The sequence below is a fragment of the Myotis nattereri genome (genome assembly GCF_964212035.1).
Source record: "Myotis nattereri genome assembly, chromosome: X".
Lineage (NCBI taxonomy): Eukaryota > Metazoa > Chordata > Mammalia > Chiroptera > Vespertilionidae > Myotis > Myotis nattereri.
In genome coordinates, this window is record NC_138078.1 from 33,327,316 (window position 1) to 33,354,707 (window position 27,392).

General features: G+C 35.1%; 1 protein-coding gene across 4 annotated transcripts in view; it reads right to left on the reverse strand.

The window, feature by feature from the left end:
- Positions 1-737: 737 nt before the first annotated feature.
- ZNF711 (zinc finger protein 711) overlaps positions 738-27,392 on the reverse strand; it is a 41,089-nt gene continuing 14,434 nt past the window's right edge. For 3 of the 4 annotated variants that reach the window (XM_081115455.1, XM_081115456.1, XM_081115457.1), the window contains 5 exons: positions 9,672-9,824; positions 8,858-8,995; positions 5,084-5,125; positions 3,913-4,056; positions 738-3,416 (listed from right to left, as the gene is read on the reverse strand). In XM_081115455.1, coding sequence (XP_080971581.1) covers positions 2,239-3,416; positions 3,913-4,056; positions 5,084-5,125; positions 8,858-8,995; positions 9,672-9,824 — 1,655 coding nt within the window. In that variant the 3' untranslated portion in view covers positions 738-2,238. The remainder of the gene's footprint in view (positions 3,417-3,912; positions 4,057-5,083; positions 5,126-8,857; positions 8,996-9,671; positions 9,825-27,392) is intronic. The other variant, XM_081115458.1, reaches the window with a different exon arrangement.

Sequence of the window (27,392 nt, forward strand, 5' to 3'; positions counted from 1 at the left end):
CCATCGCTATCTGTTTAAACAAAGTTGCCAAAGTGCACCAGAATCACCCTGGGGACTTTTATCTTAACACCTTATTACTCTTATGGAGCTTACTAGAAATGCAGAATTGAAGGCCCCATCCCACACCTACTGAATCAGAATATGTATTTTAACAAGATCCCTAGATAAACTATATAGATATTAAAGCTTAAAAAAGCACTGGTCTAACATGTAATGACTAACACATTCTTTTTTGTTAGTGATCATTAAAAGACAATTAACCAAATTGACAGTCTTAAGCAATAGTGCTATTTAGGTACATTAATTCTACTGAATGATAACTAGTTTGAATATAGATTATTTTTATGCTCATTTGCAGAAGTCTTTCCCAAGTACTTAATAGTTTTCCTTTAAAATGTATTTTGCTCTATTAGAAACATAATTTTAGATTCATTTCTCAAGATTGTGTTACTTAAGCAGGTTAAAAATATTTAGTTTTCTCTATAATATTAAATATCAAGTCTTAAGATGGGCACTTTTATAGCATTCTGTCATGGTTTTAGCAAAAATTTATATTTTTGAGGAATAATCAGGTCACAATCATTACAATTTTTCAGATTCTTAACTTGTATTGTTGCTAATGCACAAAATTCTACATGTTAATCTGCAGACCAAATTGCCTAAGAGCAACTTTAAGTGAAAAGTCTCTTAATAAAGCATGAACCTTACAGCAAAACTTTAAATAAATTTGTACAACCTTGAAGTGCAATAAATGCTTTTTATTGTATGCTCATTTCAATGAGTAACACTTAGAAATAATCCCACGTAACAGAGACAATCTTATTTTACAGCGTGTACATCATTTACAGTCACATAACACACAATTTTAGATTTTCCAAATTTAATATTCTGAAGTTAAGAAAGATAAAAAATTTATTCTCAAGAAACTGATTCTTATCTGGTGCAAAAAAACAGAAAGGTGAACATTAGTTGAAATACAAAGCCACAATACAGTATGAAGTAAAATTACATTTTAATAATGTTGAACAGCTGAGTGTAAACATGAAGCAACTAAAACTTAAAAATACACATCATATGCAATACATTTATGAACAGGATTTCATTAAATTTCCCTAAACCAGCTTTTTATATTAAGCGCCATTTTGATTTCCAGCATGCTAACACAAAGCGTTGTTAAAGGGATGCATATTTTAAATTTATACACTGTAAACTGAATATCCACTTCTGAATTCTATTGGCAGCACAGTGTTTTGTTAAATACTGCATAAACACTGCCTTGTATTGAAAATGCATGTTAATTATATGGTATATATATAGATTTTAAAAATCAAAATTTTCAAGAATGGCATAAAATTGCACCTTTAAACATTAGAGCAAGTAAGGCTAGAACCATCATACTTGCTAATTGTCCTAAAAAAAACCTAAACATTATAATATTTAAGAAAACTGAGTTCTCTCAATTTAATCTTTAGATCATTAAGAAATATAGTGCTAACTTTGTTTGCAACACTAATGGTTGCATTCGTTTTAGAAAGCCATATTTGACTCAAATATACGCTTGTCATATATGCCATACTGAACAATAACCAACTCAAACAGCATAAAAAAGGGAACTTTAATCCTTAGAGTTTAGCACAGAATGCTTTATTTTAAACATCCTGTCCTGTGATAAAATTTTAGCAGCTCTGAAATTCTTTTTAATAGTATTGAACTAATCTAACCTGTTTTTCAGTGAAAGTTATTTTAATGAATACATAAACTTTTAGATTTCTGGAATTCAATTTCCAGGTACCATATAAAAGGCTCAATGACAAAATGCTTGATGGATGACTGCATTTTATTTCCCACCCCATTTCTAAAATTGCATAAAAGTGAGGCTTGTCATAGCAAAGCATTGCTAAACTCCTAAATTATGTAAGATTTTTTTCAGAAGCATGTCTCTAGTATGATCAGCCAAATAGTCATTATCTTTGCTCTTCCCTTCTGTAGTTTATGCATATAATCCTATTAAATTGACACTTAATAGGTTTTTCTACAACCATTCTATGGTGCTTCTTAAATTCTTTAAGTAATTTCCAAAGGGCTATGAGATACCCTGTCAATTCAAATATTTTTAATACAAAGAATGCAAAGTTATGATTTAATATCAACTTTGTAACCAGATGAAAAGGTTTATGAAGTTTTACTGCCATGTAGCATATCATATTTTCCAGAGTTTCTTTCTTTATATTGGTCTTATTACATAAGAGCCTCCTTGTGGTGTCTCATAATATGCTGATTTTTTTCTGATGGTCTTCGGAATCCCTTTTTGCAGAATTCACACCTGTGTGGATAGTCTTTTGTATGTATTGATATCACATGTCGTTTAAAGCCAGATGCATCTGTTGTACTGTACTCACAATACTCACATTGGTAAATCTTCCTTCCAGTGTGGGTCTTCATATGCTTTTTCAGCTCATTTTGTTGTCTGAACCCTCTCTTGCACCTTTTACACTTCAATGACTGATCCTTAGTATGAACTGAAAGGATATGACCACTAAGAATAAATGGATCTGATGTTTTAAAGTCACAGTGCCTACACTGATGAATCTTCCTACCCTTATGGATATCACTATGCTTTTTGAGCTCAGAAGGACGATGGAAACCTTTATCACAAACCTCACATTTGTGAGGGAAATCCTTAGTGTGGACAGATATGATGTGCCGCTTTAGGTCACTTGAGTTGGTGCTCTTATGGTCACAATGAGGACACTGGTGTGTCTTATGTCCTTGAAATAAATCCAGATGGCGTTGAAGCTCCCTTTCATCACCAAATGCTTGGGGACAATGCTCACATTTATATGGCAAATTGTTACCATGCTTAGACTTAATGTGAGTTTTCAGGTTTGATTGATCTGCACACCTGAAAACACAATACTGACACTGATATGGCTTCTCACCAGTATGGGTTCTCATGTGTTTTTTGAGTTCAGAAGGATGTCGAAAGCCCTTCCCACACTCAACACAAACATGTGGAAAATTCTTGCTGTGAACAGCCAGTAAATGTCTGTTTAATAGTCCTTGTTCTGCAGTTTCATAGTCACAGTATTTGCACTTGTGCATCTTCGGCTCCTTATCTCTTAGTATAAGTTTATTTGAACTCAGTGGACTAGCCTCTCTGTATCTTCGTGTATATTCTGTAAACTCATGGGTTTTGTCAACTTTGTTTATAAGCTTATGGCTTTCTAAGTGGTTATGGAAACTCACTTTCTTGTTAGTTGTAAAGTCACAATCTGTACACTGATATTTTTTTCTCATCAAATGATCAGGATGATTCTTCATGTGTCTTTTCAAGAATCCCCTTGATTTAAACTTTTTTGTGCAAATATGGCAAGGATATACTGTCAAGGGTTGTCCATCAGGGCCTATTATAACAGCTAGATTAAAAAAAATAGGGAAGTTGTGACATTTAGCCAGACTGTTTAAAAAGATTTTACAACAAAAGTGCCAATATTCACACTGTGAGAACTATACTAGTGGAATAAAATTTTCTAAGATAAAATGCACATTAAAAGCAATTTATGATAAAATAGCTCACACAAATTAATGAGCAGCACTCTGCTATATACTATTCATCTGCCAAAATACTATATCACATGTACTTTGTAAACTAGAAACAGGTACCCTTTATTGTAAAACCAACCTGACAATTCCCTTTTAAAACACCATTTGGGTAAAGAGCAAACAAGTATAGTTTTATTAAGTATGAGTCAAACACATTTAAAGAAACACAACTATTTAGATCAAACACAAACAGGTATGTGGGAGTAGAGCTATACTATAAACAACTGATATTTTCTCCAATTACAAAAAAAAATAACTCCACTTTTCAAATTATTATAATATCAATAAAGCAAAGTATTAGTATTTTACCTGTTTGCCACTGCCTCATTTCTCCTCTTCTCCTCTTCTTGGCTTTTTGTTTAAGTACTTTATTTGTATTAATGCTATCACAAATTTGAAGGTACTGTGCTGCTGTATTACTTCTGTTTTCTAATGTTGAGTCCAAAGTATTTCCTGAAAAATTGATACACAATTAAACTACATATAGTTATACATTTTTGGATTTTGTTAGATGAATTACTAGAGATGACATGGCATCAGGTTGCCCTTATGGTACTGAATTTAACATTGTGGTATTACATTCCACAAAGTATACCTATGTTATCCTCTTTTACACTCTTATATACACACACGTGCAAACACTTTAAATAACTATGTGTAACACATAACCATCTCATATATACGCTTTAGAATAGTTTACTTAATGTGAAAAGTATTAAGATGCATTTTAAGATAGATGTGGCAGGCAATGTCAGTGTGATCAGTGTATACAGAATAAAGCACTTAATAAAATCTCAGTTGTCACAAATCTGTTGTGTTATGCAATTTAGTTTAAAAATGTAGACCAACAAAACTCTTTAGATTATATGCTGTAATTTTTGCCACTCATCAATTCCTCTGAAATCTATATTTCAATATAGAGATTAAAATACCTCGTAAGGGTAAAAATGGAATAGACATACACTTTATCATAAGAAAAAGTCTCTTTGCTTAAGAAAAGAAAATGAACTATTAACCATGGTATAACACTATATAGAGTGTGTTAAAATAAAAAAAATTAAGCTGACACATGGGTTTTATGTACCAGTTACATAAATCTACAGGCTGCAATAAAAAATAGAAAACAGTTCTGCCCCAAAGAAGATATTAATAAATAGTTGATATCATGGACAATTTCTACACTTCTGTCAAAATAATTTATATTTTGTATGTTTTTTCCATAACAGCCTTTTATAAAGCATGTGGTAAGTTGCCTGGTATTTTATTTTAAGGTAAATGTAAATTAACAGCATTCACAGAATAATACAAATTATTTATGTAACTAATAAATAGGCAAATTCCTCTGTAACTAATTAGATATGGTCAGGCAAGTAAAAGTCCAAAAAATGTGTCTGTACATATAAACTAATAACTCTTCATCTGCCAAACAGTATACAAAATTGGCTATTTGACTTACAACTCACATATAAAGCTCTCTCACCTTGACAATCTTCATACCTTCTTGAAACTCTTCTTTCATCTACTAAAATAAAAAAAGACTAATTAAAAACTGATATGTTGAGTATAATGATTACTAGCAGATCACATCTTAATCTACAAAATCTTACTCTGACCACCATTCCTTGAATTAAATTTTGTTGTTGACTTCTTCCATCCCATAGGTTAGATAATTTCACACACTGAAAATAAGGCCTGCTATCAGCATCCTTGGAACTGTAATGTCCAGAAAAATCTTACTTTCTAAAAAAAACTGGGTAGATAATTCTGCAGAGTGCCCTTAAAATTGAAGATTTTCAATGAAAAACTCTTGAATGAATACACCTTTAGAAAACCAAGTTAAGATAAATTAATACATTTGAACACCAAAATTTTTCAGAGTATACATGGACCATCTTGTAAATTAAGTAGGAACAAAATAAAGTAGAAAGAAAAAATAACTTGATAAATTTACTTTTTATGACCTGGGTTTTTGTTCCTTTTCAAAACCTCAAAATCTTATTATCTGTGGTATTAATACATGAAAATACGATTTTCCAAAAGGGGAAGAATTTTCAAAGGCTATCCCTATTTTAGAAAAATTAAAAATTTTATGGCACTTACTTATATAGGTAGGATTTTAAATAAATCCTATTTGAAAAGCACAATGCATTAAGCAAGGTTCGTTTTAAATATAGTTTATTGATTTTTTTTTTTTACAGAGAGGAAGGGAGAGGGATAGAGAGTTAGAAACATCAATGAGAGAGAAACATCGATCAGCCGCCCCCTGCACATCCCCACTGGGGATGTGCCCACAACCAAGGTACATGCCCTTGACTGGAACCGAACCCGGGACCCTTCAGATTGCAGGCCGACGCTCTATCCACTGAGCCAAACCGGTCAGGGCAGCAAGGTTCGTTTTAAATAGCCCAATATATGTGGTAGGAAAATCATGTAGGTAACTAGAGACGAATCAGTCCACAGCAAAACATCTATAATAATAAAAGCGTAATATGCAAATTGGACGAACGGCCCAACAGCAGAACGACCGTCCAGACGAAGCAGGAGCTGTGAGGGCTGAGCCCCTTGAACGATTTCGTGCATTGGGCCTCTAGTTTTATAATATTAGCCAATTCATAAAGGGTATTAGCACAACATATTTAATGACTTAAAGGCTGGTCAAATGAGATATGTTATGTACTTATCAGGTGAAAAAATGTCAATGTCCTACCATATGCCACAGCCCAGACAACAGGGGCAATTGTTTTATTAACATTAGAGTCCTCAAGCTGAGTTTCAGGGAGATAAGTTCCTTCCTCTTCCCCTACAATGATTTCCATACACTAGTAAACTTCATCTGCTATTTTAGCACAACCTAAATTTTAGAAATAAGTGCTTGTTTATAACCCTAAATATTTAATAAATGGGTAAAAATTCCAAACAATTTAAACCTTTTAACTTTCATTATTTCAATTTGGTTAATTTAAAAATTACAATAGGCAATTTAGAAGCTAGTGCCACTAGGAGAAAATAATTTATCAAAATTATTTTTCTCCTCTTAGAACCTAGTCCTCCTATAAAAATGGCTTTTAGATTATATAAAATATGTGTGCTTGAAATATATTGACTGATTTTATAGTCCATTGGCATAACTATATTAAAAGAATTGTATTCCAGCCCTAACCAGTTTGGCTCAGTGGATAGAACATCAGCCTGCAGACTCAAGGGTCCCAGGTTCGATTCCGGTCAAGGGCATGTACCTTGGTTGCAGGCACATCCCCAGTGGGGAGTGTGCAGGAGGCAGCTGATCGATGTTTCTAACTCTCTATCCCTCTCCCTTCCTCTCTGTAAAAAATCAATAAAATATATATATTAAAAAAAGAGAATTGTATTCCATAATTCTGCCTGATAGTTATTTGGAACTCAGAAAGCATTTCCTGTAGCATCAATACTAGAAAAGTGGCCCATGATTATCTCACATATTGCAACTTACATACGGTACTGTATATTCAATGAAAATGGTCAAAAATAATAATGAAAACATTTTAAATTAAAGTCAAATATATATATATATAATATATTACATGTCATATATATATTGTTGGTGCTCAAGAATATGTGGACGCCCTTTCAGTCAAAAGATAGGATTTTCTGAGACTTTATTAAAGGAAAAAAGCAATAAATGAGATTCATTAAATTGTCTTGAATTTATGCTTATCCTTTCATTCACATTAATGAGATCTTCTGTTCCCTATAGAAGAAACAAGGGACACGTGGGGAAAAAGTGCTTCTCTTCTTCTCAGTTTCTGTTCTTTCAATTAACCAGAAAAAGTCATTGGTGTAAGTTACACACATTCCCATGGAATTCTGGAATCAGGTAACCTAAGTCTCCATCTCCCACCTTCTACCGTGCCCCTTTACTTACCAATGATGAAAAAAATAAAAATAAAGACTTTAGAGACCAAATAGAAATTATTTCATTTAACTCTCTACCTCTTCAATCAAATCCTTTAGACAAATTTGTTTCAATATTTTCAGGTATAGTATATTATTCATGTTTGGAATTAGAACCCAGTTCCCTGTGGCTTTTTTTTTTATATTTTATTGATTTTTTACAGAGAGGAAGGGAGAGGGATAGAGAGCCAGAAACATCGATGAAAGAGAAACATCGATCAGCTGCCTTCTGCACACCCCCAACTGGGGATTTGCCTGCAACCAAGGTACATGCCCTTGACCGGAATCAAACCTGGGACCCTTCAGTCCGCCGGTCGATACTCTATCCACTGAGCCAAACCGGCCAGGGCATCTCCGTGGCTTTTAAGGGATGGAAATTTGAGGAGTGGGGATCAAAATGCAGTATAGGTAAAGATGGGTACTGTCAAGGTAATGCACTTAAGTGGAGGCTCTTGCCCTTCTAGGGCAAAACAAAGCAGTTTTTGTCTTAGTATGGCAAGAAGACAGAAGAAGCCTTAGGGAAGGGCTGCATTCCTACAAAGAAGTGAGAAGAAAGTAAGCAGAGAATAAAATGTCTTCATAAGGAAATGGCAGGAAAGGAAATCTGAGGATCTTTGATCACTCTGTGATACTCAGCCCTAAGAAGCCTTAAATAGCAACTACTTGGAGACTATCAAAGGAATCATAAGTAAAGATCCTGGCAGCTTGACTTGGAAAAATACTTACTCAACCAATCCCTCAGGGATAGTAGGCAAACAACCAGTTTTCCCTTTCACTGCTAAATCCAGATAAAGGCCAACAGTGGTAATTGCCATGTGGAAAGAACAGTGGCAGTAGAGTAATAGATAGGAATTCTAACCCTACCTTCCTCACTTAATATTGGAATGACCTTGGGTAATTACTTAACTTCCCTGAGCATTTTTTTCCTGTATAAAACAGGGATAATACCACCTACTTCCCAGATGAGGTGTGAGAATTAAATGAGATAATATACACATGACATATCCATTAACACAGAGAAAGTAGATTCTCCATAATTCCCTGTATCTTTGTGGGTTCTACTGAAGCCAGCAACAGTATATTGCTGATCTCTGTATCCCTGGTATCTGGACATACTATTTCATATTTGCTAATTTGAGCAATACATGTATGTATGAATAATCAAAAGAACCCTTCCCTTTTAAATTATTTTAGCAAAGGGTCAAGCTTATTTTTAGTGACTTTTTTTTTCCTATATAGTGCTTGTATTTCTGGGAATACTTTATTTTTTAAAAGAATGCATGATGGCTACTAATAAGTCACTCCAGTGCCCTTTTGTTCTTACTGATATCATCTTCTTCTTGAGAAGAATCTTTAACCGCCATGTAAACCATCTTCTCCCGTTGCATTCGGCTCTGGTCAAGCACTCCAGCTACAGAATGTCCATTGGTGTATTCACTCTCTGTGACAATTTCTGTTCCACCTTAAAAAATTAAAACACATATCAAAATAGAGAAGTATCATGGAATAATTTCTTAAATTAATGAGAATATAATAAATAGTTTTTAGAAAAATATTCTTCCAAAATATTCCAAGATAAATTTCTAAATGTCAAGAAAATTTTCTTATAATTTAAACTTTTTATACATCACTGACAAATAACAAATATAACACATCACACTTATACGCCAAGCATTCTATAAGACCTTTACATGCATTTACCCATTTAATCTTCACAAAAGCCCCATGAGCTAGTTATTATCATTATGGCTTACTTTACGGATGAGAACACTAAGGCAGAAGGAGGTTAAGTAAATCACAAAAGGCCACTCAGCTAAATGGCAGAACTAGGACTGAAATCCAAGCAGGCAATTCTAGCCTGCCCTTAAATACTCATTATAATTTTCACCAATAAACTAAATCCTCTCCACTCATTTGTTTTAATATATCAACTGTAATATTCTACTCATGTTTGAAAGAACCTAAGTATGATATATTCTCAATTCCTGGTTCATATTTCATATGCATTTTTATATTCCATCCCCAAAAAAACCTATAAAAAAATCTGCACTTTTAAGTCAATTTATGTATAGTCTCTAGAAAAGATAAGAATAAGTTCTAATTATTGAATATTACAGCAAAAAACTAAGTCTTTGTACCTATTTCAACATCATCTTCAGCCTCAGCTTTAAATATATACACTTTTATTACTTCTGAACCAAATCCATCTTCTTTAACATCTTGTGAACCATCACTGCCGATTTTTAATGGTGTGTTCCCCATATGCTCCAATTTCCCCCCAACATCATCCACTGTAAAATATAAAAAAGTATATATCTCAGTCAAAAAGTAACCGACATTTAGTGGGTGTTAAGCATAAGTGCAATAAGAAATAGCATGTTAACCACCTACCCACTGTATTCATTTAATGACCTATTATACAACCATTAAAAGTAGTATGTTTCATGAAAAAAAGGTGTACAACAGATATACTACATGATGATCACATTATATAAAAAACTATTCACAGGTTTCAATTTATATATATATACATATATATGTACATATATAACATTTAATACCTATATAGCTTTAATTAAAATGGTTTGGGAAAGATAAAATAATCTTCCTTCACATTCAGTATTTTAAGTTAAATCCTTATACCAAATTTAATAACATAAAAATTAGAACATTCTAACAAATGTGAGGTGATACCTCATTGTCGTTCTAATTTGCATCTCTCAGGTGATTAGTGACAGAGTTTTTTCCATGTCTCTTGGCCATCTGTATGTCTACTTTAGAGAAGTGTCTATTTAGGTCCTTTGCCCATTTTTTAATTGGATTGTTTGTCTTCCTTTTGTTAAGTTGTATGAATTCCTTATATATTTTGGAAATTAACCCCTTATCAGATATGACATTGGCAAATATGTTCTCCTATGCAGTGGGCTCCCTTTTCATTTTGTTGATGGTTTCTTTTACTGCACAGAAGCTTTTTATTTTGATGTAGTCCCATTTGTTTATTTTCTCCTTAGTTTCCCTTGCCCTAGGACAGTGGTCGGCAAACTCATTAGTCAACAGAGCCAAATATCAACAGTACAACGATTGAAATTTCTTTTGAGAGCCAGATTTTTTAAACTTAAACTATATACGTAGGTACATTGTTATTAACCTACCTATATAGTTTAAGTACTGTTGATATTCGGTGCCACCACGCACCTGCATATCCCGCAGCCCGCCTGCGCTGCGTCTCCCGTCATCCGACTGACTGACACCCCCCACTTCTTCTAATGCCACTTCTTCAAAATAGACTCGCCCAGGCCGAAAACTGACTTCTGTGCATGGGCCACGAAGTTTCAATCGCACTGTATGTGCGTGCCTGCACGTGGTATTTTGTGGAAGAGGCACACTCAAGGGGCCAAAGAGCAGCATGTGGCACGAGAGCTGCGGTTTGCCAACCACTGCCCCAGGAGATGTACACTGTCAGAATGGCTATCATCAACAAATCGACAAATGACAAGTACTGGTGAGGATGTGAAGAAAAGGGAATTCTATTACACTGCTGGTCAAATGCAGACTGGTCTAGCCACTATGGAAAACAGAATGGAATTTGGTCAAAAATTTAAAAATGGAACTGTCATTTGACCCAGTGATCCCACTTCTGGGAATATATCCTAAAAAAACATGAAACACCAACCAGAAAGAATATATGCACCCCTATATGCAGCACAATTTACAATAGCTAAGATCTGGAAACAGCACAAGTGCCCATCAATAGATGAGTAGATAAAAAAGCTGTGGTACATGTATATCATGGAATACTCTGCAGCTGTGAAAAAGAAGGGTTTCTTACCATTTGAGGCAGCATGGAAGGACCTGGAGAGTATTATTTTAAGCGAAATGTGCCAGACAGAGAAATACAAGTATCATATGATCTCATTCACACGTGAAATCTAATGAACAAATTAAACTGATGAACGAAATAGATCCAGAGACACAGAGGCATGGAACAGATTGAAGAATCTCAGAAGGAAGGCAGGGGTGGGTAATGGGGTGAGATTAACTGGGAAACTTATATTCATAGATGCATAGCCCATGGACACAGACAATAGTGTGGTGAAGGCCTGGGAGGGGCAGGTGTAGGGTGGATCAGGTCAATGGGAAAAAATAGAGGGGGGAGCCATCTGGAATACTCTCAACAATAAATAATTTTTTTAAAAAAAGTAGTGGTCATAAAATATGCTCACATAAAAATTCCCAAATTTAAAAAGTTGTATTTCTAAAACCAAGTAACATATGGAATTTAAGTTTGGAAAAAAAGAGGGAATACAGAAAATACCTGGTTTTATAAAAAGGGCTTTTCAGAAATCATTACAAAATAAAATCTTAGTACATATTTTAATTTCTACTGATTCAATGAAAGGCAACTTCAAACCAGAAATTTAGTACATTTCTAGATTTACCAACATATGCTATACTTCAAAATCATATACATAGGTAAAGCAATATTATTTGAGAATATTACTTACATTTTAAGTATACTTTAAAAATTTGATTCTTTGCCATACATGCAGCCTTTAAGAATATTAGTTTCACATGAATACTATGTACAAATTGTGCAATGAACATAATACACTCCCTTCTTTTACCATAAATATTAAACAATATATTCCCACCAAAAATTAAATGCTTACCAATTTTTAATGTTTGTCCCTAAGAAACTGAAATGTAATCTGAATTGAAAATCTGTTCTTTCCTATTATATACATCATAGTGCCAAATATGAAACATAAAATTGTGAAGTCTGACTACATCTAAACAATTCCAGAAGTACTAAAAACAGAATAAAAAGTGACACTATACAATCATCAACCCATTACTCTTAATAAATGAAGATCAACTTTATGTTCTTTGTTTCATGTAGAATAACTTCCTTATGTATTTCCTGCAATCAAGGGTTTCTGGTGATAAGATCCCTCAGCTTCCATATGGATGGGAACATTTTTATTTCTCCTTCATATTTAAAGGATAATTTTGTTGGATATATTATTCGTGGCTGGTAAATTCTCTCTTTCAGACATTTAAATATTTGGTTCCAATCTCTTCTGGCTTGTACAGTTTCTGCTGAGAAGTCTGATGAAATTCTGATGGGTTTTCCTTTGTAAGTCACTTCTTTCTTTTCCCTGGCTGCTTTGAGAATTTTTTCTTTATCATTAATTTTTGACAGCTTCAGTAACAAATGCCTTGGAGAGAGCCTCTTTGGATTGAGGACACTAGGTATTTGGTTTGCTTCTTGGATTCAAAGATCTAGTTCTTTCCCTAGGTTTGTGAAGTTCTCATCCACTATTTGTTTGAATAGAGAATAGACTCTCTATTCCATGCTCCCTCTTCTCCTCCTCCAGAATGCCTATTATTCTAATATTGCTTTTTCTAATGGAATCACATAGTCCTTGTAGGGCTCTTTCATTTTTTCTCCTTTATGTTCCCGTCTCTCTCTTGTTAATTTCTAGATTCCTATCTTTGATATCACTAATTCTTTCCTCCATCTGATTGGCTGTTTTCTATGCTCAGTAGTTTACTCTTTTTTAATACATATTTTTAAAGAAGGGAGAGGGACAGAAAGATAGAAATATCAATGATGAGAGGGAATCACGGATTGGCTGCCTCCTGAAAACCCCATTACTAGGGATCGAGCCTGCAACCTGGGCATGTGGCCTGACCAGGAATGGAACTGCAACCTCCTGTTTCATAGTCTGATGCTCAACTGAGCCATGCCGGCTGGGCTCAGTAGTTTACTCTTAAAACATTTTTTGTTGTTGAAAGTATTACATAGGTCCTCGTTTTTCCATTAACCTTTTCCATCCTGCTCCTGTCCACCCCCCACCCAGTAGTGTACTCTTAATCTCCTTAATTGCATGCTTCATTTCTAGGATTTCTGACTTCTTCTGTAAAGTTTCAATCTCTTTGGTAAAGTACTCATTTTTTTTCATTGATTTGTTTTCAGAGTACATTGAATTGCCTGTGTGTATTTTCTCACATTTTATTATTTTCAGAACTGCAATCTTGAAATCTGTCATTTATATCACATATATCCATGTGTTCCAGCTTGCTTTCTGGAGTTTTTTCATTTTCTTTCTGATCATCCTCATTACCATGGTTATTCATGGTATTTGAAGTTCTTCTTTGCCTAAGCATTTATATCTGTCCATATTAGTGAAGAGGTTTTCCTACTATTTTCTAGTAGATGGCACTGAATTGCAAGATTTCTTTTACCTCTGTGGTCTCCCAGGCTTGACCTCCACAGCTTCCCTAAGACAATACAGATATGCTGCTTGGAGGTGGAGTTTGTTTTGCCCTCACTGTAATCACAACACCTGACCTCTGTGGGGTCCTGCCCCAAGTACTCCTCCTGGGGATCAGTCACAGAGGGATACATACAGTGGTTCTACTGCAACAGCGCTTGGTTTATGGATAATATGCTCCTCAACCCAACTCCCAGGGCAACAGGAGGAGAGCTTTGGGAGTGGTGGGAGGGCTCAGTGGTTGCACTTCTTATCTGAAATACCACGCCCTGGCCCAACAGTGGATTTCTATATGGCAGAACCCTGTGCTCTGTCAGGAGTCTGTTGACTCAGTCACTGTTCATTCCAATTGCTGCTCGCCCTGCTTAACTGCCCTTCCCCGGCAGTTCTCTGTTCTTCAAGCCAAAGGAAGCTCCTGCTACCACCAGTATCCTTCCTCTCCTGGGTGGGTGGTGAGCTCCTGCTTGCAGGGTTGCATCTGTGGGACATCTTCACTTTTCTCCATTCTTGTCTCCCCATTTATTCCTGGTTTCCCACCTCTAGATGTTTCAATGTGCTGGTCTCTCAGGCATGCGTCTGTGTTGAGCAGGGATTTCTTTGTTGAATTATAGTTGGTTAACTTTTTGACATTTATAATTTGTGACTAAAACATAAAAGAAGAGGGAGAAAAGTCTGAACTGGCAAAGGAGGATGAATATCAGATGCACTCAAAAGAAAAAATACTATAGTATATATACAAGTTTATTTTTACAAACCTAATAGTAACCACACACACAAATCCCCAAACCAGGATACATAGCTTCAAAAGAGGAAACAAAGGAAAGAAGTATAGAATACAACCAAACAAAAATAACAGACAGAAACAAAGGAAAAGAACCAATGAAGGCACAGAACTACCAGAAAACAAAAAATGAAATGGCTATACATAATCCTCATCCATCAATAATTACCCTAAACATAAATGGTCTGAATTCCCCAATAAAGAGGCACATAGTAGCAGAGTGGATTAATAAACAAAACCCAAACATATGCTGCCTATAAGAGACACATTAAAGCTGCAATGACAAAGGTAGATTCAAAGTAAAAGGGTGGAAAATGATTCTCCAAGCAAATAACATCCAGAGAAAAGCAGGTGCAGCCATACATACGTCTGACAGAATAGATTTCAAGATGACAAAGATAACAAGAGACAAATATGGATACTTTATAATAAAAGGGACACTACATCAAGAAAACATAAAACTTCTTTAATATATATATGCACCTAACCAGAGAGCACCAAAATATATAAAACAATTACTCACAGAACTAAAGGAGAAACAGATCAAAACACAATCATAGTTGGGGACCTTAATACTCCATTGAAAGCTCTAAACAGATCAACCAAACAGAAAATTAATAAAGAAATAGCCTTAAATGAAACACTAGACCAAATGGACATAATTGACATTTGCAGAACCTTTCATCCCGTAACATCAACCAAAGGACTTATATGCAAGCATATAGGCCTAACCAATGGACACAGACAACAGGGGGGTGAGAGCATGAGAGAGAGGATGGGGGGTAATGTGGGGATAAGGACACATATGTAATAACTTAATCAATAAAGAAATTTTAAGAAAAGAGAACATGAGAGAAGATGGAAGGAAAGAAGGAATGAAGGGGAAAAGGCAGGCAATTAAGACAGGGAGAAAGGGAAGAAAAGAAAGCAAGAAAGAAAGGTATCAGTGTGATATGTTTATTTACTGATTGATTTCAAACCAGAGCATCTATGTGGTACAAATCTGTTCTTTAATTTACTTGGAAGGAATGGATGAAAAATAAAAGCCTGAAAAAGTAAAAAACAAATAAAAAAAACCCCATCAGATTATACAATCTTCTCCAGTGCACATAGGACATTCTCAAGTATAGATCATATGTTGGGTTCTTAAACTAGCATCAACAAATTCAAGAAGAATGAAATTATACCAAATGTATTCTCTGACCACGATGCCTTGAAATTAAAAATCAACTGTAAAAAGGAAGTAAAGAAATCCTCAAATATGTGGAGATTAAACACACTACTAAAAAATTACTGGTTCAAAGAAGAAATAAAAGATGAGATCAAAAGTTATAGAGAGACAAATGAAAATGATAACACAATATATCAAAACTTCTGGGATGCAGCAAAAGCAGTAATAAGAGGGAGGTTTATATCACTACAGGCCTATCTCAAGAAACAAGAGAAATCCCAAGTAAACAACCTAACATCAGATCTTAAAGAACTAGAAAAAAGAAGAACAAAAGGAACCCAAAGTCAGAAGAAAGGAAATAATAAGAATTAGAGCAGAACTGAATGAAATAGAGAACAAAGATTATACAAAAAAATCAATAAAACAAAGAACTGGTTCTTTGAAAATATTAATAAAATTGACAAATACCTGGCTAGACTCACTAAGGAAAAAAAGCAAAAAGGCCCATAAAAACAAAAAACAGAAATAAGAGAGAAGTCACCAGGGACATCATAGATATACAAAGGATCATATTAGAATATTATGAAAGACAATATGCCATCAAATTCAATAACCTAGAAGAAATGAATAAGTTCTTATACTTATATAACCTTCCTAATCTAAATCATGAAGAACTGGAAAATCTAAATAGACCAATAAGTACTAAGGAAATTGAAACAACCATCAAAAACCTCCCAAAAAAGAGTTCAGAAACAGATGGCTTCACCAGTGAATTCCACCACGCCTTCAAAGATTTAAAACCTGCCCTTCTCAAACGATTCCAAAAATTTGAAGAAGCAGCAGCAATACTTCCTAACACATTTTAGGCCAATATAACTCTGATACCAAAATCTGGCAAAGATAACACACAAAAAAAGAAAACTACAGACCAATATCTCTGATGAATACAGATACAAAAACCCTAAGCAAAATACTAGCAAATCAAATACAACATTGCATCCAAAAAATAATATAATAAAAACACCACAATCAAATCAGGTTCATTCCAGGGGCACAAAGATGGTTGAATAACACAAATTAATTAATGTAATACACCACATTGACAAAAGAAAGTATAAAATCATATGATCTTATCAATAGATGCAGAAAAAGAATTTGATAAGATACCTCTTATTTATGATTAAAACACTCAATAAAATAATAGAAGTGTACCTCAAAATAATAAAGGCTATAAATGATAAACCCTCAGCTAATATCATACTCAACGGCAAAAAACTGAAAGCTTTTCCCCTAAGAATGGAACAAGACAAGGATGTCCACTCTCACTACTCTTATTCAACATAGTGCTAAAAGTCCTATCCAGAGGAATAAGGAAATAGAAAGAAATAAAAGGCACCCAAATAGGGAAGAAGTAAAATTGTCACTTTTTGCAGATGACATGATTCTGTGTGTAGAAAACCCTAAAAATTCCACCAAAAAGCTATTAGAAACAATAAACAAGTACAGTCAAGTTGCAGGATACAAAATCAATGTGCAAAATCCATTGCCTTCCTATATACCAGTGGTTCTCAAACTTCCTAATGCCGTGACCCTTTAATACAGTTCCTCATGTTGTGGTGACCCCCAATTTCATTGTTACAAATTGAGCATAATTAAAGCATAGTGATTAATCACAAAAACAATATGTAATTATATACGTGTTTTCCGATGGTCTTAGGTGACCCCTGTGAAAGGGTTATTTAACCCCCAAAGGGGTCGCGACCCCCAGGTTGAGAACCGCTGCTATATGCTAACAACAAACTTCAGAAAAAGAAATGAAAAAAATTCCTTTGCCATTGCAACAAAATAATAAAATACCTAGAAATAAACTTAAAGAATGTGAAAGACCTATATACTGAAAATTACAAAGCATCATTAAAAGATATTGAAAAAGACACTAAAAATAAAAAAAATATATCATGTGTTCATGGTTTGAAGAATCAACATAGTTAAAATGTTCATATTACCAAAAGCAACATACAGATTTAATGCAATCTCCATCAAAATCCCATATCATTTTTTAAGAAATAGAATGAGAAATCATCAGATTTTTATGGAACCACAAAAGACTCCAAATAACCAAAGCAATCCTGAGGAAAAAGAATGAAGCTGGAGGTATCATGCTAACTGACATCAAATTATACTACAGAGCTAAGATAATCAAAACAGTATGGTATTGGCAGAGAAACAAACACACTGATCAATGGAACAGAATAGAGAGCCTAGCTATAAAAACACATGTATATGGACAGGTAATTTTCAACAAAGGAGCCAGAAACACATAATGGAGTAAAGATAGTCTCTTCAATAAAAGATGCTGGGAAAACTGGAAAGCCATATGAAAATGAATGAAACTGGATTACATTTTGTCCCCATGTGCAAAAATTAATTCAAAATGGGTCAAAGACCTAAATATAAGACCAGAAACAATAAGTTACATAGAAGAATATATAGGTACCAAATTTATGGACCTCGGTGAAAGAGAACATTTTATGCCTCTGGTGGAGGCAGACTAAGGGCAAGAAATTTAGGGAAGTGCAAATCAAAACTGCAGTGAGATACCACCTCACACCTGTTAAGAGTGGTCATTATCAACAAGACAAGCAATAACATGTTGGAGAAATTATGGAAAAAAGGGAACACTCTTTCATCATTTGTAGACTGATACAACCACTATGGAGTCTGGTGAATCCTCAAAAATTCAACAATAGAGCCACCATACAACTTAGCAATTCCTCTCTTGAGTATATACCTGAAAAACTTGAAATCATGTATTCACAAAAACATATGCACCCTATGTTCATTGCAGCATCATTCACTGTGGCCCAGACATGGAAACAACCAGTGTCCTACAATAGAGGACTAGATAAAGATGTGGTACATATACACAATGGAATACTACTCATCCGTAAGAAAGAATGAAATAGCACCATTTACAACAACATGGATGGATGGATCTTGAGAATATTATGTTAAGTGAAATAAGTCAGTCAGAAAAATCTAAGAACCATATGATTTCACTCATATGTGGAATATAAAACTGAAATTCGTGAACACAAACAGCAGTGTGGTGGTTGCTAGAGGGAATGGGGTAGGGTGAGGAGGGGGTCCTAATATATGTTGACTGGAGAAGATTTGACTCTGTGTGGTGGGCATACAGATTTTGTAACATAGAAACCTACACCTGAAAACTATATGTTCATGTTGACTAATGTCACCTTAATAAATTTAATTTAAAAATCTAAATGGGTCAATGTCTAGATTTTCCCTACCTCACTTTGAAATTTTATACATACATTTTCAAAAATAGTCCTTTTGCCTTTCAAAATGGTGAAAAACAATAAATTCCAGAAATTCTTTTACAATGCAAAGTTGAACTTTGTGATTAAATATAAACAATACTATTTAAGTGTTCAAACTATTTGTCTATGACAGAAAGCACTAAAATGATCAATATAAACAAGTTAAATATTTTCATTCCTTCATAGCTTCTAATTCTGTTCCTTCATTTCTGGCAAATATTTTTGGGAAGCAATGAAACAGATTCAAATAAAAAAAAGAAAGATGAAGCCCGGATCACATGGCTCAGTGGTTGAGCGTTGACCTATGAACCAGGAGGTCATGGTTCAACTCCTGGTCAAGGCACATGCACAGATTGCGGGTTCGATCCCCAGTATGAGGCGTGCAGGAGGCAGCCGATCAATGATTCTTATCATTAATGTTTCCAACTCTCTCCCCCTCTCCCTTCATCTCTGAAATCAATTTTAAAAAAAGATGATGAAGTATATATTATTGGTTTAATAGCTTCTCTCTTTAAAATAGTGTATTATGCTCAGTGAAATAAGTCTGTCAGAGAGAAATACCATAGGATTTCACTTATATTTGGAATTAAAGAACAGAATAAACAAATAAAATTGAAATAGAATCATAGACAGAGAATGGACTGGGCTTTCCCAGAGGGGGTTGGGCATGGGAAACTGGAATAAGTGAAGGAATTAAGAAGTACAAACTTGTAGTTACAAAAGTCATAGGAGATGCAAAGTACAGCATAGAGAATATAATCAATAATATTTCAATAACTATTTATGGTGCCAGTTTATTTCCGGGCACTCTATTCTGTTCCATTGATCTTTATGTTTTTATGCCAGAACCAAGTTGTTTTGTCCTTGTAGTATAGCTTGATATCAGGTATTTTGATAACTCCAACTTTGTTCCTCTGTCTCAAGATTGCTGAGACTATTCGGGTTCTCTTATGGATACGTGTAAATCTTTTTCATTATTTCTTCTAGTTCTGTGAAATACACTGATGGTATGTGATAGGAATGGTACTGAGTCTATAGGTTGATTTGGTTAGCATTGATATTTTAATGATGTTAATTCTTCCTATCTATGATGGCAGTTTATGCTTCCATTTATCTGTATTTTCTTCTATTTCTTTCTTCAGTATCTTACAATTTTCCCAGTACAGGTCTTTTACCTCCTTGGCTAAATCTATTCCTACATTATTTTTCTTTTTGATGCAGTTGTGAATGGGATAACATTACCTTCACTTTTTCATAATTCATTATTGTTGTATAAAAATGGAACCAATTTCTGAATATTAACTTTGTACTCTGATAGTTTAATGAATTCATGTATCAGTTCTAGTAGTTTTTGATGGAATCTTTAGGGTTTTCTATATACAGCATCATGTCATCTGCAAATGATGACATCATTATTTCTTCCTTTCCAATTCAGATGCCTTATATTTCTTCTTGTCTGCTTGTGACTAGGACTTCCAGTACTATCTATAACAGTGATGGCGAACCTTTTGAGCTCGGCGTGTCAGCATTTTGAAAAACCCTAATTTAACTCTGGTGCCGTGTCACATATAGAAATTTTTTGATATTTGCAACCATAGTAAAACAAAGATTTATATTTTTGATATTTATTTTATATATTTAAATGCCATTTAACAAAGAAAAATCAACCAAAAAAATGAGTTCTTGTGTCACCTCTGACACGTGTGTCATAGGTTCGCCATCACTTATCTATAATAATAAAAGCATAATACGCTAATTAGACTGGACATCCTTTTGGACTATCTTCCTTCCAGAGAGAGCCAGGGTTGCGAGCGAGGGAAGCCCGGGTCCCAGGTGCCAGAAGGACGCCAGTGCCAGCAGCTGGGGGAAGGAAGGCCTACTCTTGCACAGATTTCATGCATCAGGCCTCTAGTGTTGAATAAGTGGTAAAAGCAGATATCCCTGGCTTATTCCTGATCTTAAGGAAAACATGTTAAGTTTTTTATCACTGTGATCTTGGCTGTGGGTTTGTTATAAACATCCTTTATTATGTTGAGGTATGTTCCCTGTATTCCCACTTTGCTGAAAATTTTTATCATAAATGGGTGCTAGATTTTACCAAATAATTTTTCTACATCTATTGATATGATTTTTATCCTTCATCTTGTTTACGTGATGTATCATGTTTATTGATTTGCAGATATTGTACGAACCTTGCATCCCAAGAATAAATCCCATTTGATCATGGTGTATGAGTTTTTTAATGTCTTACCAGATATGATTTAATACTTTGTTGAGGGTTTTTGCATCTATGTTCATCAGGGATACTGGCCTATAATTTTATTTCTTTTTAGCGCCTTTATCTAGTTTTGGAATTAGATAAAGCTTATTTTATATGCTTGGTTATATAAAATAAACTTGGAAGTCTTCCCTTCTCTTGAATTTTTTGGAATACTTTGAGAATAGGTGTTAATTCTTTGAATGTTTGGTACTATTCACCTGTGAAGCCACCTAGTCCAGGACTTTTGTTTGCTGGGAGTTTTTATTACTGCTTTGATTTCATTAGTTTTAATCAGTCTGTTCAGATTTTTCTATTTCTTTTGTTTTAAAAAACTGATGATAATTTTATGCTGTGACAACTTTTCTTTATATTTATTTTTTTTAAATGTTGACATTATTGCAGGTGTTCCCCTTCAAACCCATCTTTGTCCATCTCCACCCTCTCCAGCAACTCCCTGCCTTGGCCTTTACCAAATTATTGTCCATGTCCATGGGGTATGCACATATGTTCTTTAGCTATTTCCTTCACCTTTTTTATCCAGTCATCACCCACCCTGCACCCCTTGGGCACCGGCCAGCATGTTCCCCGTATTCATGCTTCTGGTTCCATTTTGTTCATCATTCCACATACTAGTGAGATAATCTGTTCCTTATTATTCTTTTTTGTTAATTCTCACCAGAGGATATTTTTCCATTGGTTTTTAAACAGAGTGGCAAGGAGGTGGTGAGACAGAGAAAGAGAAACTTTGATATGAGAGAGACACATCGATTTGTTGCCTCTTGCACATGCTCCGATCAGAGCCAGGGATCAAGCCTGCAACCTAGGTACATGCCCTTGACCAGAATCGAACCCAGGACCCTTCAGACTGCAGGTCAAAGCTCTATCCACTGAGGCAAACTGGCTAGAGCTGTTTCTTCTTGAATCATTTTTGGAGGATAGTATGTTTCTAAGAATTTATCCATTCCTTCCAGATTATCCAACTTCTTGGCATACAGTTGTTCAATTTTCTTATAATCCTTTGTATTTCTGTGATGTTAGATGTTACTTCCCCTCTTTCATTTCTGATTTTATTGATGAGGGTCCTCTTTTTTTCTTAATGATTCTGATTAAAGGTTTATCAATCTTGTTTATCTTGTCAAGAATCAGTTCTTGGTTTCATTGATCTTTTGTATTGTTTTTTAGACTCCCTTTCATTTATTTCCACTCTGATCTTTATTTCTGTCCTGCTACTAACTTTGCCTTTGTTGTTCTTTTTCTAGTTCCTTTAAGTGTAAAGTTAGTTTGAGATTTTTTTTGCTTTGTGAGGTACATTCAAGGTCAACTGCCACCCACTGGATGCTCTGGGACTTTCGTGGTAGAGTAGTGTCTCAAGGAGTCTTTAGGGTAAGGCCAGCAGAGATCATCAGGCCCAAAGAGATCAAGATTTGTCCATGAGTAGGGAGGGCTCTGAATAGGAACCGTGGCACCAGTTGGAAGTGAGAGGGAAAAATGGACCCCACCCAAGAGCTACACAATTCATTTTTTCTCAGAGTATGCCCGGACTTCCTGGAATATGTTCTGCACCTAGGGACCAGGCTGGCCAAGTTCACTGACAATACTGCAGGATCATCAGGAGTTGGGAGGGTAGAAATAGTGGTTCTCCTACTGTTGAGTTAGTGGACCTCCCTTGAGGTGGGAGTCACAGCTACCCTTGCATGCCAGGGGCTGCTCTGTTGCTCTGGGAGGGGTGCAGGGGAAGGGAGGTTGTGGGTGGCAAGGGTTGGGGGAGGGGTTCCTCTGCTCTGGCAAAGGAGGTGAGGGGATAGCAACTCAGTGTATGTATGGGAAGATGGTGGAGGGGTTTGGGGGAAGGGGCTCAATTGTTTGAGGAAAGGGGAATAAGATAGGTGCAGCAACTCTTTTGTGTGTGGTAGTGTGTGTGTGTGTGTGTGTGTGTGTGTGTGTGTGAGAGAGAGAGAGAGAGAGAGAGAGAGAGAGAGAAAGAGAGAGAGAATGAGAATGGCAGCGTGATGGAAGCAGTGTGGTGGAGGGGGGTGCTTCTAGCAGTTGGGGGAAAGGGTAAGGTTGAGGTGGTGGTGGCAACAGCTAAGGCACCGCTTCCTGCTCTATTACCCAATGCACATAGGGCCACTGTTCTTGGCAATCAATGACTTTATAAATAGATCCTCAAAGACTCTTCTTAATGCATTTAGTATTCAAAATACCCCAAATGCAAACTTAAACTTTTTGCTTGTTATAAGTTTTACAATATTCAAGTCTCACAGTGCTGTTTCTCAACTCATATGGCATTCCACTCAGCAATAAGCAGGTGACATTACATACACGACAGAATTCTGTTAGCACTAAATATAACCTAAATGAGTAAGGTGCACTGTTAGCCAACACTGTAAAGTGTTAACGTTCGATATTTTTTTATAAACCATTGACACAATATGATCAAAATTTCATTTTAGCAAAATATATAACATTCCTTTTTAAAGCTAAGTAGGCTTTCTACTGTACCCCTTTTATATTACATTCCAAAATTATATGGTGGATATAATATTATCAGTATACAGTGTTTGATGTACCACAGGGATGGGGTCAGGATATGTGTAAAACATTTGTATTTCACAATGCTGAAAAAAAAATTAGTAACATTTTATTACAAAGGTATTCTATACCTAGGTATATACCAAAGAGATCTGAAAACATATAGTTGCACAAAAACATGTACATGATTATTCATGTTGGCATTATTCATTATAGCCAAAAAGTAGAAACAACCCAAATGACTATGATTTATCAAATGGATAAATAAAATGTATATCCATATAATGAATATTACTTGGTAATAAAACTGAAGTACTGACATGCTACATAGATAATCCTTGAAAGCATTATACTAAGTGAAGGAAGCCAGACACAAGAGGCCACATAGTATACACTTCCATTTCTATGAAAATTTTATAATAGGCAAACCTATAATGACAGAAATTGAAGCAGTGGTTACCTAGGGGGCATTGAAGTGGGGGAGGTGACTGATAAAAGGTATGGGGTTTCCTTGTGCAGTGAAGAAATATTCTACAATTGATTATAGTAATGGTTGTGCAATTCCTTGAATATACTAAAAACCACTGAACTGCACATCTTAAAAGGTAAATTGTATGGCATATGAATTATATCTCAACAAAACTATTATATTAAAAAGATTATAATAGGTATTTACTTTTCTCTTTTACCCATAAAGCTGATGAGGTTGATGTTATCTCCCCTAAAGGCCCTACCAAGATATTGTGCTTTGTATAAAAATATGCTCCTGAAAGAAATATAAACTGATTTTATAGGTCAAAAGTAATTTAAATGCAGCATATTAGTTCATCATTTAAAGGAACTTCCCTCCTTCAGTGATGCTTTTTATAAAGGAAATCAGCACCTATAAATGTCTTAATGGGAGTTTGGTATTTTAAAGAAAAACAAACCTAGGGTAACTTCATCTTAGATAAAGTTATGCTATTAATATCCAAGTTACTTTTATCTTTATTGTTGAAAGTATTATAGACTAGAGACCTGGTGTACGGATTTGTGCACTGGTGGGGTCCCTTGGGCTGGCCTGCAGAGATTGGGCCGAAACTGGCCCGGTGCATGGATTAGTACACCAGTGGGGTCCCTCGGCCTGGCCTGTAGGGATCAGGCAGAAACTGGCTTTCCAACAACCCCCAAGAAGTCCCAGATTGCGAGGGCACAGGCCAGGCCGAGGGACCCCACCAGTGCACGATCGGGGCCAAAGAGGGACCGCAGAAAGGCTCCAGGGTGTGTCCAGCCCATCTCACCCAGACCCCAGCAGCAAGCTAACCTACCGGTCAGAGGGTCTGTCCCCTGGTGGTCAGTGCGTGTCATAGTGACTGGTCGAACTAACGGTCGGGCACTTAGCATATTAGGCTTTTATTATATAGGATGGTCCCCTTTTATCCTAATTGACCCCCTCCAGCCTACTCCCACCCCCTCCCCAGGCTTTCACCACACCATTGTCTATGTCCATGGGTTATGCATATATGCATATAAGTTCTTTGGTTATTCTCTTCCCACCCCCTCCCTTCCCTCTGGTATATATCAGTCTGTTGCATGCTTCAGTGTCTCTGGCTCTATTTTGCTCATCAGTTTATTTTGTTCATTAGAGTCCACATATAAATGACATTATGTGATACTCATCTTTCTCTGACTGGCTTATGTCACTTAGCATAATACTCTCCAGGTCCCTCCATGCTGTCTCAAATATTAAGAGATCCTTCCTTTTCACAGCTGCATAGTATACCATTGCATAAATATACCATAGTTCTTTAATTCATTCATCTACTGTTGGGCACTTGGGCTGCTTCCAGATCTTAGCTATTGTAAATAACACTGCTATAAACACAGGAGTACATATATTCTTTCTGATTAGTGTTTCAGGCTTCTTAGACTATATTTCTAGCAGTGGGATCACTGGATCAAATGGCAGTTCCATTTTTAATTTTTTGAGTAAAGTCCACACTGTTTGCCATAGTGGCTATACCTGTCTGCCTTCCTACCAGCAGTGTACTAGGGTTCCTTTTCCTTCATATCTTCACCATCATAAAATAATAATAATAATGACGATGATGATATCCAAGTTACTGAGCACAAGTGGAAGAACCTAACCATCTAAGATAAAGAATTTGTGAAGTGTGGCCTGAAAGCAGAAAAATTTCAGATGCACCTCAGATATTCAGAGAAGACAAACTCTTTACCTCTAAAACTCAGTTACTGACAAGATTTCCTTATAGGATTATTCAGGGATTCAGAAATAAGACAAAGGTATGTTTTAAGTTCTCAACTTTATCTCTTAGATATTTTGAAAATCTCTATCTTGGAAAAATAAACAAAGAATAGGACTTTAAGGTTAATTTAACACCAAATCCTTTCAAGGCAATTTATTCTCGAATTCCTAAAAGATTCAATGGCCAACAGAAACCAAGAGGTAAACAAAATGAAGTAAATATTAAGAGATGGATAAAAAAAAAAGCTATATAAAGAATAATATAAAACGTGAAAATGGTAAGAAATAGTGCCTAGTCTTATTTGAGTACTTTAACCTTTATAAAATATAGTCTAGGACTTGGGTCGTGGGAAAATGGGTGATATAAAAAACTTCATTTTTGTATATTTGTATATCCTGCTTTCCAAAATTAAAAAATGCTTAAGTTTTAAAGGGATTTTTTTAAATGTTGCTGTTTCTCTACTAATGAATAAGGAATTCATTAATCCCTAGTTTAAATTCCTCTTAGAATGACCCTACTGCAGTTCCAATATTATTCAAGCAATACACTTTTTTTAAAAAATAATTTTCAGCCTACTTAGAGTAGGACAGAAATTCTCTGCATTTGTCAATATAGTAATATCAACATAAATAATAGGAACTAAAATATTCTAGAAACTTAAAAAAACCCTTTTATAGAATCAAATTATAGATGATATGTTAAAGGATGACTATTTACATTACATATGATGTTTAAATTTTAGACCATGTTAACACTAAAGAGTTTAAGTTGACAAGTTCCCATTTTAAAGGCATAATGAATTTGTGTTGGTACAGAAAGACTACTGACTTTGTCATACCATGTTATACAAACATAACTGTAGGTTGTTTTTTTATGTAAGGTTAAATGTAAATATGGAGTTGCTTTAGTAATCCACATTAGTTCAAAAAGAGATAGTAACATTTACACAGTCTTTTAGTAGCTTGAATCATTCCCTTAAAAACAATGCAAATATTCAAAATTGCATATAGAGAAAAAAGTTAACACACTAGACTTCATAATCATATTTAAAATTAAAGTAATCTAATTTTTTTCATTTTAAATTCACTGATACACACATATAATAATCACTGTATGCATACTTACATACATACATACATATACTCTAGCTCCCAATCAACCATTTTGTAATTTTATAAAGAAAAGAACAAAAATCCTCTATGGAAAAGTGAAGTCTTTACCTAAGCTTTACTACTTCCAGCATGATCCCT